The 17,856-nt window shown below is 43.6% G+C and overlaps 1 protein-coding gene across 1 annotated transcript in view; it reads right to left on the bottom strand.

Moving 5' to 3' along the window:
- Window positions 1–2,892: 2,892 nt before the first annotated feature.
- Window positions 2,893–17,856, bottom strand: part of PARP1 (poly(ADP-ribose) polymerase 1) — a 47,113-nt gene continuing 32,149 nt past the window's right edge. Inside the window, exons 14-24 of the mRNA XM_018568050.1 lie at window positions 16,787–16,982; window positions 13,522–13,650; window positions 11,799–11,882; window positions 11,586–11,708; window positions 11,325–11,453; window positions 10,886–10,984; window positions 9,714–9,866; window positions 9,114–9,241; window positions 6,455–6,516; window positions 4,763–4,877; window positions 2,893–3,194 (exon numbers count right to left, since the gene is read on the bottom strand). Of these exons, the coding sequence (XP_018423552.1) occupies window positions 3,110–3,194; window positions 4,763–4,877; window positions 6,455–6,516; window positions 9,114–9,241; window positions 9,714–9,866; window positions 10,886–10,984; window positions 11,325–11,453; window positions 11,586–11,708; window positions 11,799–11,882; window positions 13,522–13,650; window positions 16,787–16,982 (1,303 nt within the window). The 3' untranslated portion in view covers window positions 2,893–3,109. The remainder of the gene's footprint in view (window positions 3,195–4,762; window positions 4,878–6,454; window positions 6,517–9,113; window positions 9,242–9,713; window positions 9,867–10,885; window positions 10,985–11,324; window positions 11,454–11,585; window positions 11,709–11,798; window positions 11,883–13,521; window positions 13,651–16,786; window positions 16,983–17,856) is intronic.

Genomic DNA, 17,856 nt, shown 5'->3' on the forward strand with positions numbered 1-17,856 from the left:
GCGCACCCGCGTGCAGAACACGACCATGAAGACCATCAGGCGTAGAGAGCCCAAAGGCGATACCTTGTCTCTAAGACAGTGCCTCTAATCAGGTCACTTGGCCCGCCTCAGGGAGAGCTCATGAACTTTCTAGAGTTGAAGACCCTGCGACACATCGGTAGTTACAATGGAGATGGTCAAAATACCGAATCCCAGAAGGATCCCCTGACATAGCGGAGCTATATGTTCTGGGGAACCAGATGGAGGTCCCAAGTATGGTGACACCAGCAGGAGGAGCCCCTCCAAGGAAGGGGAAAGAATCCACCCCATTCACTCCAAGAGACTGATGGGTTGTGCCAGGGACTTCTTAGCTCAAAGAAACCTTCTAGATGTCTTGTCATGAAACCAGGCTCCCAGATAGAAAGGTGGCCGAAAAGGGAGACAATTTTGGGTAGGAGGGGAAATCTTTGACAGAAATGTAAAAAAAACAAAAAAAAAAACACCCAGTTTTTTTTTTAAAGTCCCCTTGCCCCCACATACACACACAAACATGCGTCGGTAGCGCCTATGTGTGAAAATGGCCATTGCGCCACATGTTACATATCACTGTGAACGTCGGCGTGAGGCAACCATTTTAGGGCCATTATTCACTATTAACACTAAACTGATGGCGCAGTAAAAGCTTTTAAAGCGTCGCCTATGGCCAATTTTGGGTATGGGTTTAAAGTTTGACATATTTGGTGTCTATTTACCCGATGCGACCCTTTCTTTTATATTTTACCAAAAATATGGGTAAGAATAAATGTTTAACATAGCATAGGGAAAACATTTTTTTTCTTGAAATTTATGGTACTTTTTTTCATTATAGGCCGGGTTCACACCTGGTATGGGCATGGTTCCCACCTGGGTGTATTTCAGCGCGTCGAAACGCGCTGAAAAACGCCCAAAGTACAAGAGCTTCTTTGGGGCGTATTTCCAAGCGTATTCATTAGGATACATCCGGATAGCCCTCTAAACGCGCGTTTCGTGGACCGCAAATCGCCGTAAAAACGCGCGGCACGAAACGCGCATATATCGAACGGCCAGGTGTGAACCCGGCCATATAGTAAAAAATAACCACCCCAGTGGTGATTATATACCAATAAAAGAAAGCTCTGTGTCCCCAAAAAATGTTAATATAAATTGCAAGGCTGTAGTCTGGTCATGCTGACTGGTGAGACACCCTAACATTTTTCAAGCCCTGCACAATAAATAAATATATAAGTTTAAAGGAGAACTATGGGGTTAAGGCTTTTCCCCATAGTTCTCCTTATGGTAACCGGAGGACACAAACTAGCGTCCTCCCGTCACACAAAGCTCAGTATACAGCGAGCTTTGGCTCGTGGTACACTGAGACGCCGCAGCTGAAGCGGATCCCGACAATTATGTCTGGATCCGCCCAGCTGCGTGACTGACAGCTAACTCTGCCTATCTAGAGGCAGAGCCAGCTGTACCCGCCCCCTCCCCTGTCCGTTCTGCCAGTCAGCGCAGGCGGATCGGAGCGGGGAGAATCCAGCCCCTCCCCTGTCACGGCAGAGAGCCGTGACAGGATCGAAAGGTGAGCGAACGCCGGTATGTGTTCGCTCACCTCCCGATCTACTGAGCCGACCTGTGACAGTCTCATTGTCACAGGTCGGCTAGAACTATGAGGTGAGTGAAAAGCACTCATCTCATAGTTCTCCTTTAAGATAAGACAGAAGCTTGGTGCTTCTTGGGCAAACTAACCGGCCCAAGTGGCTCCGTCGGCTTACGAAGTGAAGGGGGAGGAGCCTGGTGATGTTACAGACATCGACGTCACCGGACTCCTCCCCCCTTCCCTTTGTTAGCCGACGGAGCCACATGGGGAAGGGGGGGAGGAGTCCAGTGACGTCACCGAAATCTCCGTCGGGACTCTCTAAAGCCGGCGGAGAGGTGAGTCTTTTCATTTTCGATCAAAAGAATTTTAATCGATCAAAAAGTTTAACGATTAAATCGAGGAATTAATCGATAATTTCCCCAGCCCTAATATATATATATATATACACACACACACACACAAAAAGGTCAGTCAGTTTAACATGTAAATCTGTTTTATTTTTTTCTGAAAATAAACAAAAGATTGCATCTGAAAAAAAGCAATCTTAAAGTTAAACTCTCTGCAAACAGCTACATACAAACTTGGAATACATCCTGCATACATGTTGTCCTGCTGAAGGCTGTATTACTTCTCTTCAGCCAGTCTTGAGATTTACGCACCTAAGCATTGCCAGACAAATTGATACCTTTGTCTCCTGGATCAGCTTTGTTGTTTCCTGTATCATTTCTCCACCTCTAGCCTGGATCATGATTTGCAACACTGCCAATTTGGCCTTCCCCTTCACCAGCTGAGCAGTAGGTGTGTGTGTGTGTGTAGGTGTGTGTGTGTAGGTGTGTGTGTGTAGGTGTGTGAAGCACAAGACTGGATGAGCACAATCACGAATCACATCGATGTATTTTAAATGTGTATTTAAGCTGTTTGCCTGGAGTTCTAATAAAACTAACGAGGGGGCAATAGAACTGTCCCAAAAAAGACTATTAGGAAATCCAAAGCATGCCATATTTTTTTATCTTTTGGACTATTTGTGACTAGAGCACATGAAAGATTCTGGATCCTGCAAATATTGATCTTTAATATACTGGTTGCAGTGGCTTGAAATGGGCTGGATTGCCTACTATAGATTTTCTATGTCAGTAGCATACAACAACAATTTGCATTTCTGTACAGCTGTTTGCTGACTATAAGGGAAGAAAGGCGAGGTTAGCCATGCATCATAGTGCATATTTACTGCTCTCCTGTGGTGAGTGAAGGGATGAAGCAGAGTCCTTATGCTGTGTGTCAAATGTGGAAGGTGTCAGTTGTATGGTTTGCATATCTACAGAGGTGACGGGCCAGCTAGTACATCTTCAGCTGCTGGATATACATGTTCCAGCAGGTCTTGACAGCTCAGCAGCTGACCTTGTATACTCTTTGAATAGCAGAGAATGATGGGATTTGTAGTTCCACCGACGCTGAAGGTCTACTGATTGCCTATTGAGGATCTAGAGTATTAACCGTTGTACACAGGCAGTGCAATCACCACATGAGTCCGCCTTTGTAGTTGAACTTGAGCTTCAAGAGGTACTTCAGGTTCACCTGGGCAATGTCATACACAATATATCTGAAGAGACAGGTTAAGGTACAAACACATTCTGGCAGCAAGACAATAACTCTATAACCTATATCACAAAATGGAGTCACTAGTATTTGGGCGGTTACTCGTACTCACCCAAATGCTCTGATACCTTCCCTAATACCGAAACGTCCGGTCAGAGGAAAATTTCCTCTGATCAGCAGTGCCGTAGGGGAACATGGAGCCGGCTTCCCTGGCAATCAGGAAGCCAGGTGGCGCGTAATAACCCGCCTCCCTGATTGCTCAGGAAGCCGGCTCCATGCTGATTGGCTGGGAAGCCGGCTTCCTGGTCAATCCTCATCGAGACGGCCAAATAGCTGGCTACTTACTGATTGGCTGGGAAGATGGGTCATTACATGCCACCCAGCTTCCCGATTGCACGGGAAGCCGACTCTATGCCAGCTGAAGCACCGGTATCTGTATCAGCAAGTACCGACAGCAAAATACCGGAACTTAATACCAAAAAAAACGGGTATCGGTGCATCCCTACCCATCACTGATATCTCATAAGCATACGTTGAAGTCCATCTAAAGCCTAGTTTCTCTCCGCCCCCCCCCGATTGATAAAACACGCATTTCCAGTGCAGGTTGGCATGTTAAAGAAGAACTATGGGGTCAGTGTTTTTCCCCATAGTTCTCCTAAGAGTCACGGGAGGACACAAACTAGCGTCCTCCCGTCACCCAAAGCTCAGTATACCGGGAGCTACAGCTCGCAGTATACTGAGACTGCCGCAGCCGGGACGGTTCCCGGCATTACTGTTGAGATCCACCCAGCTGTATCTCCCTGCAGAGAGCGGCGACTGTCGGTCACAGATCCCTGCAGGGATTCCCCCCTCTCCGATCCTCCAGCGCTGACTTGAGGAACAGATGGGGGAGGGGGCAGGTACAGCTGGATCTGCCTCTAGATAGGCAGAGCCCTGTGTCACTCACGCAGCTGGGTGGATCTCGACAGTAATGTTGGGATCCGTCCCGGCTGCGGCGGTCTCAGTATACTGCGAGCTGTTACTCGCGATATACTGAGCTTTGGGTCACGGGAGGACGCTAGTATATGTCCTCCCGTGACCCTTAAGAGAACTATGGGTAAACCACTTACCCCATAGTTCTCTTAATTCTTGAAGTGCGGGGTTAGCCCGGGGTAAGTGTTAAGTTCTTCTTTAAGATTAGCAATAACTTAAATTTTGGAAAGTGGCACCCATTTATAAAACAGGACAGAATGTTCAGCAAAGAAAGTTATCAGGGCCATCTTCTGCATTGTAATTGATTTACAATTTCGCTTACTATAAAAACAATTAAATGTAAGCACATCACTTTAAAAAAATGCAATCATTTGTGGGGCAATTCACACCCCACAAATGTTTGCTGAAAATAAACCTCTTTAGCTTTGCCAGGTAGCAAAAAAATAAAATAAAATGTCCCCGATAGTATTTATGAAGCGCCCAGCACAGGGATATATGTAACAAAGACTCAATTGAGAACAAAGATTTCTTCTTGTAAGGAAAGCAGACAAGTCCAATGCAGTTTGTGCAATGAGCAGTACCAGCAGCGAGAAAGGATACTCATTATACAGTAGACCGGTGTCACTAATGTTGGTATTAACGCCTTTCCCCAGAGGAACGTCCACTCCATCAAGTTGTACAGTAGCAGCAGGATCAGGTGCAGTTCTGCCCAAACCTACATAACAGAAGAGAAAACAATACCTTAGCCAAAGACTGTTTTCCTGTACAATTTACAATCCGTAGCAGGAATTCATTCCACAGGTCTGACTCTACACATCTCTGTGCACAAGCTAACGGCTTAAAGCCCGTGGCACACTGCATGCAAAGCCGCATGGAGCAAAGCTGCGAGGCACAGATGTTCGCATGCAGTGTGTGAGCTGAGCACAGCCAAATGAAAGACTGCATCTTCATCCAAATCGGCTTGCGCGTAACAACCGAATAGTCTACGCATCCTAACACAGGTGTTTATACGTGCGAGCCAATCGGTTGAAGATGACAATTTTCATCTTGGCAACTCAGCTATACGAGCTTCCGCAAGCTGATGTGCTGGAGTGAAAATGACTTGACACACTGTACGCGAAGGTCGGCGCACCACCGCTGCTTCGCGTGCAGTGTGTCGCAGGCTCTATACTTTTTTTTGCCATAATTTGGCATGTTAAAATAATTGTTTTGACAAAAGTTTTATAAGCAAATCCTCCCTCAAGAAAACCAAAGAGGATTAAATTCTTAAAAGAGGCCCTCTCAAGTCATAAGTAAGGTCTCGTTCACACCTAGGCGTATTGCATATGCGCGTCTGTCGCACGTTTTTTTTACCACGATTCGCGGTAAAAAAAAGTTGCGCGACAAACGCGCGTTTCCGAAGGCTACTTGGCTGTATCCCAATGGAAACGCGCAACAAAATGGCCCAAAGTAGTACATGTACCTTTTCAGGCGTGGGCCGTTTTGTAGCGCGTTAGGGACGGGCGGAAATACGCCAAGGTGGGAACGAGACCATTGAATACAATGGGATTTATATTTTTGAGCGTTTTGTAGAGCGTTCGTCGAGCGTAGAACACGCTACAAAACGTTCAGGTGTGAACGAGGGCTTAAAATCGGCACTCCCCTGCTATAGAAGAGGTGTTTTATAACGGCAGACCGTTTTTCATACCTTCCCTCCGGTTCAAGCACCGAAACCTTCATCAGTCTCTTCAATATTATAAAACTCCAGGGAGTATCAGATCTCTGTGTCCATTGCCTCATACTGCGATTCCTTCTTTTGACCTCTACATCACTACAGGATTCAGCAGTGATGCAGGGGTTTGAGGAAGGCACCGCAGCATGTGGCAGGGAACACAGGAATCCAACACTTCCAGAAGAGACTAATTTGTGGGAACAGATGGGAGGGTAGGAGACACAGGCCATCGGAGAGGTGGTAACAATACCTCTTCTAATGCAGGGGGGTGCTGGTTTGATTTGTTTTAAGATACCCGACAGGGTCTCTTTAATGTGACTAGAATGAATGCATACTCTATTTTAAAACAACATGCATTGGGGGAAAAAAAACATGTAGCAAAAAATAATAATAATGGACAAAACAAATAAAAAAGGGTTATATTTATAAAGTGGATGTGACATTCACCAAAAATGCATTGCAGGTGCATCATCCTAGTAAGTGTGTTTTGTATTACAGTGGTTGATTCACCTGCAGTGAATGTCACGGTTTTATAAATATTCCCCAAAGACTAACTCTACAATTTTAAACATACCACGTACCTTTCACACTATGTTTACCCTTAGGTAATTTTGTTATGTGAGAAGCAGCTTTCAACTCACACCTGGGGGAAAAAAAAAGATGCATAGGTGAATATACAGTGCGAGAATTAAAACATTAAAATAGGAAGACAAAGGCACACAATTTAGTCTGCACGCTAGTGATGTGTCCACTCCAAAAATTACTTTCTATATTCCTCCTTTTGGACAAAGAAGGCAGCCAATCTCAGCCGACAGGGATGTCCACACGAACATGCAAAAAAAAAAAAAAAAGCCAACGCCCTCTCCTCGTGAAATACGTAAGGTTTATTGTTAAAAGAAACGAATATATGCTCCAATTGTGAGTAGTCTTAACTTGTTTCTTTGAACAATAAACCTTACGTATTTCATGAGGAAAGGGCGCTGTTTTTTCCATTAAATAGGAACAAATTGTGCCAAATATATACACATGCAAAACTGCTGTGTAATAGGTTTGTACATAACCGACTTATTCCCAGCATAAGAGGAAAAAATATGAAGTGGATCCGATTAACGCTCTATTTAGAACCTGTGTACATGGGCCTTTTTTCCCCATCAAGACCGCTTCTCAACCCATACAGATAAAAGGGAAAGCAAAAGCCACTTAGGAGGATAAATGCTGGTGAGAAGGTCAGAATTACCCATGGAGATACTCTTGGTTCCAGAAGCATCTCAAGCTGATTTCCAATACAAGCTGGAATCCCCTAAAAGCCTGCTAAACAAAGTTTCACTATGGTTTAGTGTCTATATATACTGCAGAATGTATACCATTTAAAAGCAGAATTATGAGGCGAGTGATTTTCACTCAGCCTCATAATCTGAGCCGACCTGTGACAAAGAAACTGTCACAGGTCGGCTCAGTAGATCAGGAAGTGAGCGAACACATACCGGCGCTCGCTCACTTCTCGATCCTGTGTCGGCAGAGAGCCGTGAAAGGGGAGGGACTGGATTCCCCCCTCTGATCCTCCAGCGCTGACTGACAGAACGGACTGGGGGAGGGGGGCGGGTACAGCTGGCTCTGCCTCTAGATAGGCAAATCCGGTGGATCCAGACATAATTGTCGGGATCCGTTCCGGCTGCGGTGTCTCAGTATACCGAAAGCTGTAGCTCGCGGTATACTGAGCTTTGGGTGACGGGAGGATGCTAGTTTGTGTCCTCCCGTTACCCTTAGGAGAACTATGGGGAAAGGCCCTAACCCCATAGTTCTCCTTTAATATTCACTGGATGCTTCTCCGATATATATATTGCGGATGTCTGAAATGTGATTCTTTAGAAGCATTAGTAAGGGGTGCAGAATTACAGGTAAAGATGCCGATGTTTGTAAGTACATCATTAAAATACAGTTCTGTACAGTTCCTATTCACTGTACGGTGCACCTGGCCAAGTGATTAACCCCTTCGTGACGGGAGACGTACAACTGTACATCCCGCCACAAAGGGACCAAATGACTCGTCACGTACACTGTACGTGACGAGTTATTTGCTGCATTAGAGGGCTGTTAACAGCTGAGAATCACCGGTTACCATTCATTAATGGATGCCTCAGTATAGAGGCATCCATTAATGAAACGGTTAACTTTTCAGACAACCTGATACCTTAATATCGAGTGTCTGAGCGTCAGAGCAGAGCGGGCATGCCGGCATTCTGACAGCTCGTATAGATCTAGAGATATCTCTCTCGATCGTATACTGGCTTTCCCCCCCCAATCCTGAACTGCTGCAGGATCAGTGTCACTAACTTATTATTGGCTGTTCTGAAGTTTGAAGCAGCCTAATAATAACCAAAAATGTATTAATTTATCAAGCAGTAATAGTGAGATTAATTCACAATGACTGCTTGATATAATTAAATAAAAGTTTTAAAGAAATAGTGAAAAGTGTAAAAAAAAAAAAATGTGAAAAGTGTAAAGAAAAAAAAAAGTGTAAAAAAATAAAGGACAAATAAATGAATGTATTTATTGCATTTTTTTTTTTATCTGTGCTGGTTTTGTAAAAAAAATACTACAAATCAAAACTGGGAAACGTTTTTTCCTCTTTTTTTATATTTTATTTGTCCTAAGTGAGGCGTTAGACACACATGTGATATAAATATGTAGCCCGATCTGTCCTCTAAAAAACAACATATAATATGTGTGGGTGCACTTTGTAAGAAAGTATATTACTGACGTGGAAGAATCACACAGCAAAAAGTGTGTCAGTCATTTACGAACAGAAACTAAAAACAAGCTCAGTCATGAAGGGGTTAAAAGGAAGCTATAAAAACGACCCTGCCAGGTCTCTAAAGATAGGAAAAAAACAGTACCCTGCAATAGAAGAGGTAGCATACTCGCTTATCTGGCAGATTGTGTGTCCTGCCTCCCTCTCTGTACCGGTGCTGCAGCCTATCAGCATTCAACACTTCTGGGTGAGTCGGATCCCCCCCTTCACTCAATATGTTCCATCCTGCAACCCTTACATGACTGCTACATCTTGTAGTGATGTAGAGGTTGGAAGATGGACCCAGTGCTCTGTGGGGGGTACACAGCCACTTGACACTCCCATAAGCGGCAAACGATTTAAAGGCTGAGGGAGAAAGTTTTATCAACTCATTTACATATACTGTATATCCCTAGATCTCCAATACCTCTGACAGCAGTACTACTTACATGTTTCCGAGAGCGACTTCTCCCAGTAGGAGCAAACCTGTGGGGTTACTCGGCGTTGTGTGACAGTAGTTTGCACTTTTAGACACCATGTCGGCAAAATAGACGCCTTTACCGAACATGTATCCGGTCTACAACAGAACAACATATGAAAACATTAGCCGCAATACCCAACTTATGACAGCAGAGAATTTCAACAGTAAAAAAAAAAAGTGCACTGAAACGAAAAAAAAATTATGTCAGGCCGAAACTGAAAATGTTTTTTTTTCTAACTCTTTCTAAGTGTCTAGTGTCCAGCTTTAATAAATGAGCAACCATTTATCACTACTCCTTAAAATGCCAACTTACTGGCCGTTATGCCAACCTCTTGGCTTTTTGAATCACTGACCAGAAACAAACATGCAGATACTTATATGCATACATGTTTTCAATTATTGAAATCAGAGAAACCGGGTGAGAGTAAGGCAGCTAGAAGAGCTCAGTTGGTTTTCTTTACCTCTAGTCAGTTCTGACATTACTGGGCAGATTTGCAGCATTTTGTGGCAAGACTGCAATATCTTGTTCCCATCCCTTACAATGTATAGTGAAGTTATGAATACTTACAACAGGTGCTTCAGGAGGGGCAATCCGCAGACCTTGAGACAAGATTCCAGCAAAGTTTGTGGTTCGGGATCCGTGCCAGAGCAGCTGACGGTTGTTTAGCTGTTTGAATGGCTTATACCTCTGTTTCTCCCCTTCTCTCTCAATCTTGAAGATCTGTTAAAAGTTTAAAGAGGGTTTAGATTTTGTGTCTTGATCACTTGTCATTGCCAGACAGAATATGGTGGTCAAGCATCCCTGTCAATCTGCCAAATGTCACACTGCAGATTATTCACCTTACCAACTGCTCGCTGGCAACTTCCCTTCTCTACCAAACACTCCACTGGCTCCCACTTGCCCAACAAATTTAAAGAAATACTTGCATATAATACAAATCTATCCACATCTCTGTCCTGGGCTACATTACCAACCTCCTCTCAAAATATCACCCAAACTATCCACTCTGCTTACCCCCAGGACTTCTCCAGAGCCTCTCCCATTCTCTCAAACTCCACACTCCCATCTCCTACTCAGTCTGGTTAATTCAGGTACCTTAACTATTAACAGAAATGTATCTTATTTGTTATCACTCGGCTGTAGATCCTCAAATCATCTGACCCTGTCCTTCCTTCTGGAGGGTGACTACTTTTGCTCCCCATGGTCCCTGTGTGTGTTGTAAAGTAGCCACCGCTCCAAGCTCGCTCCTGTGATGGACAACAATGCAAACTAGTAAACTAAACCTGAGATTGTAGTCCTTCACGGTAGTGAACTTGGAGCGGTGACTACTTTACAACACACACATTGACCATGGGGAACAAAAGTAGCCACACTCCAGAAGGAAGGACAGTGTCAGCACCAATTCAGAGATGATTTGAGGACCTACAGCCGAGTGATAAAGAAATTGGATCCAATTTTGTTGATAGTTAAGGTACTTAAAAACGTATTTTTAAGATTTAACTGCCGAGTTTAGTGTCACTTTAAGATGAACTTTAAAAACTAATCTCTTCAGGAAAGGCAATCCCATCTCTACGTCAAACTGTACTTTTGCTTTCTCCATCTGCTCTTCTGTCACAATTATTGTCTTTTGCATCACTTTCCCATCCCCTATAAATTGTAAGCTCTCATAAGACACAAAATACTTACCACATACAAATAAACGTTTTGACCAAATGCAACGTTACATTAAAGCCACTTACATCAAGGATCTCAAGATCATAGGCATTGTGTGTATCCGCATGTGTGTTCTTAACATATTGATGGATTATCTTGGCTTCTTCAGAGTCCTTATCTACAACCTAGAACGAGAGAGAGAACGAGAGAGAGAGAGGAGAGAGAACGAGAGAGAGAGAGAGAGGAGAGAGAGAGGAGAGAGAGAGAGGAGAGAGAGGAGAGAGAACGAGAGAGAGAGAGAACAAATTACATCCAATTTTCAGGAACGTTTAAAAAAAAAACAACAAAACTGATAAGCAGGGCCTGACACTACAAAGTAACTGAGGCGATCGCCAAGTACACATGTATGTTGCATGTCAAGCTTATTTTGCGATTTATAAAAATCTTGTTCAATGGAAGAAAAGGTTAAAAAATGCTTTCAAAAATAGTCAATGTTCTGGGCTGTTGTGAGGGCTCTTTTCTTACGTTAATAACAGTCTTAATCTTCTCATACTTGACATCAATGGGATCCTTCTCTGAATCTTCTGTACCACCCCTCAGAAGACTGTAAGCGACCTCTATATCTAGCAGATTATCCAGCATCTGCACCTTTGCCTGAAACCCAGGAAAACACAAATGTTTGCATCCTGATGAAAACAATGAAGCATTCCAGAAATAATCTCCCAATTGAGGCTAAAGATATAACTGATACAGTTCTCAATAAGGCTATACAATCTGTCCACAGACCTGGATGTATTCTACGTTATCCAAGAGACGGGGCTTCTTCATTCCAAAATCATGAGGTATTAACGTGTAGAAGCGATTGGACAGATCCAGCAAGCGAGCTTCAGGAGAGCTATCAGATACAGCCTAGAACACACCACAAATAGTTAGGATTTAAAACTGCATCTCTCAAATTCCCATCATGCCAGGTAATCGTAGAACATTATTTTGACTCACCTGCTGTACCTCATTCAGGATAGAGTATGCACTCTGAATCTGTCGCTTACTAAGTTTGCCTAGAGGCATCTTCTGTAGATCAATCTACAAATCATAAGGAACAATACGTCATATCATTAGCTTAGTAACCTTTCCCTCTCCCACCTCCCGGAAATTTGATTGGCAGGGATGCAGGGCCCACGCTATCTCGGATGCCGAGTACAGATTTTAAAAAACGGTATCGGTGCATTCCTAATTTTTTCATTTGGCGGAGGTCTTTGACCAGCTAGATTTTCTCCCCAATACTTAGAGCCGGTGTGGGACATTGCAGCTGTCACACGCCGACTCTATATACTGAATGATGAGCGATCAGGTAATTGCTGATCGCTCAGCTCACAGTCTCCTCCCCACGGAGAGCAATGGCCGACAGTCACCGCTCCCTGCAGTGATTCCCCTTCCCCTTTCCTTAAGAACTCATTTGAGGCACAGACAGGGGAAGGGGCGGGCACAGCTGGCTCTGGACCTAGACAGGCACAGCCAGCTGTCAATCATGTGTTACCCAATATTATTGTCGGGATCCTCCCCGGCTGAATCAAAGCTATGCGCTTTCAGCAGATATCCAATCGTGGGTCACAGGAGTACATTAGTAAATATACACATATGACCATAAAGAGAAGTAATACCAAAAACAAGATTTGGCTTTACGTCTCTTCTAAGGACACTACCATTGCTAATTTCAGGGTAAATACTTTTTGCCTTTAATGTGTGAAATAAAGATGTACCATAAAAGTATAACTTAAAAAAACAACTATGGGATAAGTGTTTTCCCCCCCTAGTTCTCTTTAGGTTCACGGGAAGATATATACTAACCTATTGCCCATTATATACTGAGAGCGCCACAGGCGGGACGGATCCCGACAATATTGTTGAGATCCACCCAGCTACATGCGTGACATCGGGCTCTGCCTATCTAGAGGCAGAGCCAGCTGTGCTCGCCGCTTCCACCGTTCGGTTCCTCCACTCAGCGCTGGAGGATCGGAGAGGGGGGAGGGAGGGAATCCCTGCGGGGAGCCGTGAATGACGGGCATCACTCTCTGCAGGGAGATGATAGGAAGTGAGCGGATTGGCTGCATGTTTCTGCTCACTTCCCTATCAACAGAGCCGACCTGTTCTCTTGCTGTCTGGTTCCCAGCTGAGGTATTCCTTTATGAGAGCCGTCACTGAGACAGAAACTGGATGGAAGCTACCCTATAGGCTATTCTCCACTGAATGTGCCCTCAATGAGGAGATCTCCACTCATTTCCTGTTTAAGCAACTCACTTATGCTGCAACATGTAGTAAGAAAAAGTCCACCCAAAAGAGGACAGACAGCAATCACCAGACATGTTCTTTTTGAAACAAAGGGAAACATTTCAGCTGCAGATAAATGTACTAGAAAAATATGTCAAATGTCACAGGAATAATCAAATATATTCCAATATAAGCCAATGCATCGCACAATCCATGGGCATGAAGCTATTATAAAATACTAGTGCGTATGGAGGTAAGAACGGGCATATATAAAAGCATAGGATACATTGCTGTGACATTTAGGGTCATAATCTTAAACACGAAAACAGGTAATGATCTTCAAAATATATGGCCAAGAACCTTGCAATGCATTTTGCTGAACTGGAGTCGTTTTTTGTTTCTTTCAAAGTAAACTAAGGCTTCATTTTACCTACATCAGATAAAGAGAACCCACCTCAAACTCCACCATGGCTTTTTTCATGCTCTCCACATCAAATATCATTTTAATGAGTTCTTGTATTGGCTTTGCAAGTTTGGACTTTGTTCCCGCTCCAGCTGAAAGCTTCTTCACCACATCCTCTTCCTGACACAAGAAACAAGAAAAGCAATACAAAATGCTAAGAAAGGAGATCTGGATTTAAAATGATTATGCACAGAAGCAAAATGGATCATCACCTTAAATTCTAAAACTAGGGATTCACACATCTCTCCATCTACACACAGGGCTTGAAAAATGTGATGGTGTCCCACCAGTCAGTCAAAAATGTCACCAGTCAGCATGACGGGACTATAGCCCTGCAATTTATGTTAAAATTTTTTGGGGACAGATAGAGCTTTTTTTTGGTGGTATATAAAATCACCACGGGGAGGGGGGGGGTTATTTTTTTTATTATATAATGAAAAAAGTACAGTAAATTTTTAAAAAAAATACGTTTCCCTACGTTATGTTATAAAACATCTATTCTTAACCATATTTTTGGTAAAACATAAAAGACGGGGTCACGTCGGGTAAATAGACACCAAACATGTTAAGCCTTAAAATTGCAAAAAACGACCACACTAAAAATTGGCCATAGGCGACGCTTAAAATGCTTTTACCGCTCATCAGTAATTAATGGCCCTAAAATGATTGCTCACGTTCGCAGTTATATGCAACATGTGCGGGACAACAGGCGCAATTGTTGTTATTGCCGGTAGGCTCACCCAACGCATATCTGCGTGTGTATGTGGGGGGCGGAGGACTTTAAAAAAATTTCATTTTTTTAAATGCTTCTTTATTTTTTTTATGATTCTTTCATTTTTGTATTACTAGCCCCCCTATGTGATAGCCAATTTACATGACAGGTCCTCTTTATGGAGACATCAGGGGTCTCCAAGACCCCTAATGTCACCTAGGCACCCCCAGAGAAGCTGATGAAGCACAGATCTGCTTCATCAGCTTCTGTAGCTGGAAAGTGACACTGAATGCAGGAAGTGATGTAATATACATCACTTCCTGCATTCAGGGACTGTAGAGTAGAGCAAAGGGAGTTTGTATACTGAACTCCCTTTGATCTCCTGTCACATAGCCGTGCCGGTCCCAGCCGCATCGGGCACAGCGGATCTCGGGACTGGCAACGGCAGTGACAGCTGCTGGTAATACAAGCGATCGGGCGTCTTGAGACGCTCGATCGCTTGAATGTAAAGCTCCCGGCCAGCCGTGTAATTACAATGGCCAGCCGGGAAGCTGCTGGTCGGGATGAGTGGATTTTTAAACCCCTGTATATGTGAAGGAATATGGATCATATCAAGAAAATGTCCTTTTCTATGTTTTAAATTGTTTTGAATTTGTTTCATTTGCTTCCTAGCTTTGTGACTTTCCTTACTCAGCTTTTAGCATTGCTATGCGTAACCAAGAGAGATATCCTGTATTCGGGAGTGCGCCGATGACACATGAAAGGAATGCCGAGGGAATATAGATATCTATATAGATATAGATATCTATATAGATATAGATATCTATATAGATATATATAAAGTAACCTTGGAGAATAAGTGAGTCTGTTAGACAGAATATGGCCAACTGAATGCCTACCACCACCCCCTGCTGAAGATCTAATACAAAGTAAGGCGCGGCAAGCATTGTTGAGACATAATGCATGTGTATGTTACGACGTCACCAACAGGCCCGGAAGGTGGGATTAACAGAGACTGGAGAAACGTGGCGTTCAGAAGACCAGTGGCAAGGGGGAATCTGCTCTTTTTTCCTCCCGGCTTCGAGCCCCTTTAAGAGGTGGGACGTTACTACCCACAAACTCACGCCAGGTATTTCTACAACATGCTACCTTACATTTGTTTTTGGTCGGATATGTCTATGGGTATTTCAAAGTTTCACAATTCTCTCATAGCAGAGGTGGAACATGACATTTTAGGTTCTAGTATTTTTTTTTAAACAGTTATGTTTTAAATCACATGGATTTCCATAAAATAGAGTGCCCTTAAATCGGACGTACAGTCTGAGACTAGGGCTTCTGTTCCACCTGTCCCTGTCAACTAACTGATTATCTGTTTCTAAAGAGACCTTGTCATGCCCTGTATCTTGACTGATGTGCTTGTCTATGTATGTATAGGTTTTGTTGTTCTATGCCTTTTTGTTTTTTTACAATAAACATTCTTTTGGATAAAAAACAAAAACTAGAATGCACTTGCCTAGATCTACAAAAAAATGTCCGCAGCAATGTACTATTCATTATAAGCTCTATAATTTATGAAATGTGCAGTGTATGATACTGAGACCCAAGACTGCTTCCAGGTAGTGCCACCTTTCTTACTACCCTGTGCCCAAATATAAAATACCCGGACATCCGGAATTCCTAGCTAAAGCACGCACACATTTCTGTGTATAAAGAAAAAAATCTGGGGACATCAATACAAATAATTATCTGACAGGAAGTAAGGCCTCATTCACACTAAGAGCCGGCCCGTACAGATCTGTGCGTCATGCACGGCTGTATCCGGCCGAGGACAGGTGTTGCGTGTGATTCCACGCAGCAGCCTGTTCTTCTCTATGGGTGGAGGCAGCCGTACGCTCACCCAAACTGCACATCCGCGAGGGGACGGGTGTCCGCACTCGTATGCAGACAGGATGGATCGCGTGTCTGAGCAAGGACACCCACACAGATGTGCAGTTTGGGTGTACGTACGGCCGCGTACTCCCATAGAGGAGAGGCTGCTGCTTGTAATCACACACAGCACCTGTCCTTCCCAGGAGCGGCCCGATACGGCCATGCACACCGCACGGATCTGTACGGGCTGGCTCTTATCAGTGTGAGTAAGGCCTAAGAGTCAGGGCAGAAGTCCCATTGCTTTGCAGGCTCCAGAGGTTTATACTCGGGGCTTCATTTATAGCAGAAAGCAGACACCGAAATCCTGTGGACACCATATAGTGTTTACTCCACATGGTGCACTGCATATCAGGTGCAATCCAAAAAATGCAGGTTGTGTAGTGGAACATGTGATGACTCAAAGAGTTCTCTTCATGCCTATCTGACAATTTTGAAAGATCGCATGGTCAAGCTCTCTTTATTTCATTAATCGCAATGAATGCAATGCTGCTGTTTTATGAATGGGGCTCTTGGTACAAAAATCTACATCTATCCAGGATGTTAGACTTGCTGGTGTGTTGCACTGAACAAGTACTTAGTGCTTATAACTTCTGTTATGCCACTTTGAACACTTACCTGGCCGTAGTCTATTTCCAGTGGGTAGAACTTATTGGGATATTTGGTGAAGTTGGTGGAGTGCCAGGCATTGCCAGTCTTCTCTTGATACAGGTTAAGGAAATGGTCAATGGCTTCCTCTTTGGAAGACATTTCCTCCAGTTTGTTACTGCCTATAACTGTTCCGACTCGGCCCCAGGACCGGAAGACCCAGTACCTGTAAAATCAAGAGGAGAACACAGGGTTTATCCACACACCTATGAAAGTAATATGGAAGTATACCTCACATAAAACCATGAGCGACATTGTACCATAAAACAGCAACACCAGATAATGCGGTTATTGGTTAAAATGTTTTTTATTAAAAAAGTATTTTTAAAGGCAACTTAAATAACTGAATTTGACTTATCAGCCTCTTATCCTCTCTGTACAGGAGAACTCCGAGCCACTATGAGCCAATTAGGTGCACGCATTATCCAAATGTGCTGACCCACCTCTACCTGTTAAAATTACTAATCATTTTAGCTTATTTTTACAACCTAAAAATTGCCTTCAAAAGTAAAGATAACCTGAGGGAAATATAGGGACATCATTGCGGTTCCCTGGTCACAGGAAACTGCAATGCCAAATGAGAGAAACTGGCTCGATGGCCTTGATCTACACTAAACCGGAGGAATCTTCCTTGATGGCTATTGTAGTCAGACAGCTGCAACACTCACAGTTTGTTGTATACCCGAACAATAACCATCTGCTAAAATGCAGCCACTGTTCAATCTTTATATTGCGTTTGAGTGCACTAAAAAGAGACAAAGTGCAGATTTTTTTTTAATTCTACATGGTCTCTGAGGTTTTTTTTTTTTTTAATAAGAGTTACCACTACCTGAAGAGTCTACTGCATCAGACACAATCGCTGGGTGTTGGAAACCTGGTCCCCCACATGCTGTGGTTTGATATGCCAGCCCCTACATTACTGTGTCCGGTAATAATGTAGGGGCAGGCGGATTGAACCACATACTGCAGAAGGGGACCAGAAATCTGACACTCTTCAATGAAGCTGAGATCGCCAGAGCTGGCAGATAAGTATTAAAACG

This window comes from Nanorana parkeri, unplaced genomic scaffold, assembly GCF_000935625.1.
Source record: "Nanorana parkeri isolate BGI_ZX_2015 unplaced genomic scaffold, ASM93562v1 scaffold31, whole genome shotgun sequence".
Lineage (NCBI taxonomy): Eukaryota > Metazoa > Chordata > Amphibia > Anura > Dicroglossidae > Nanorana > Nanorana parkeri.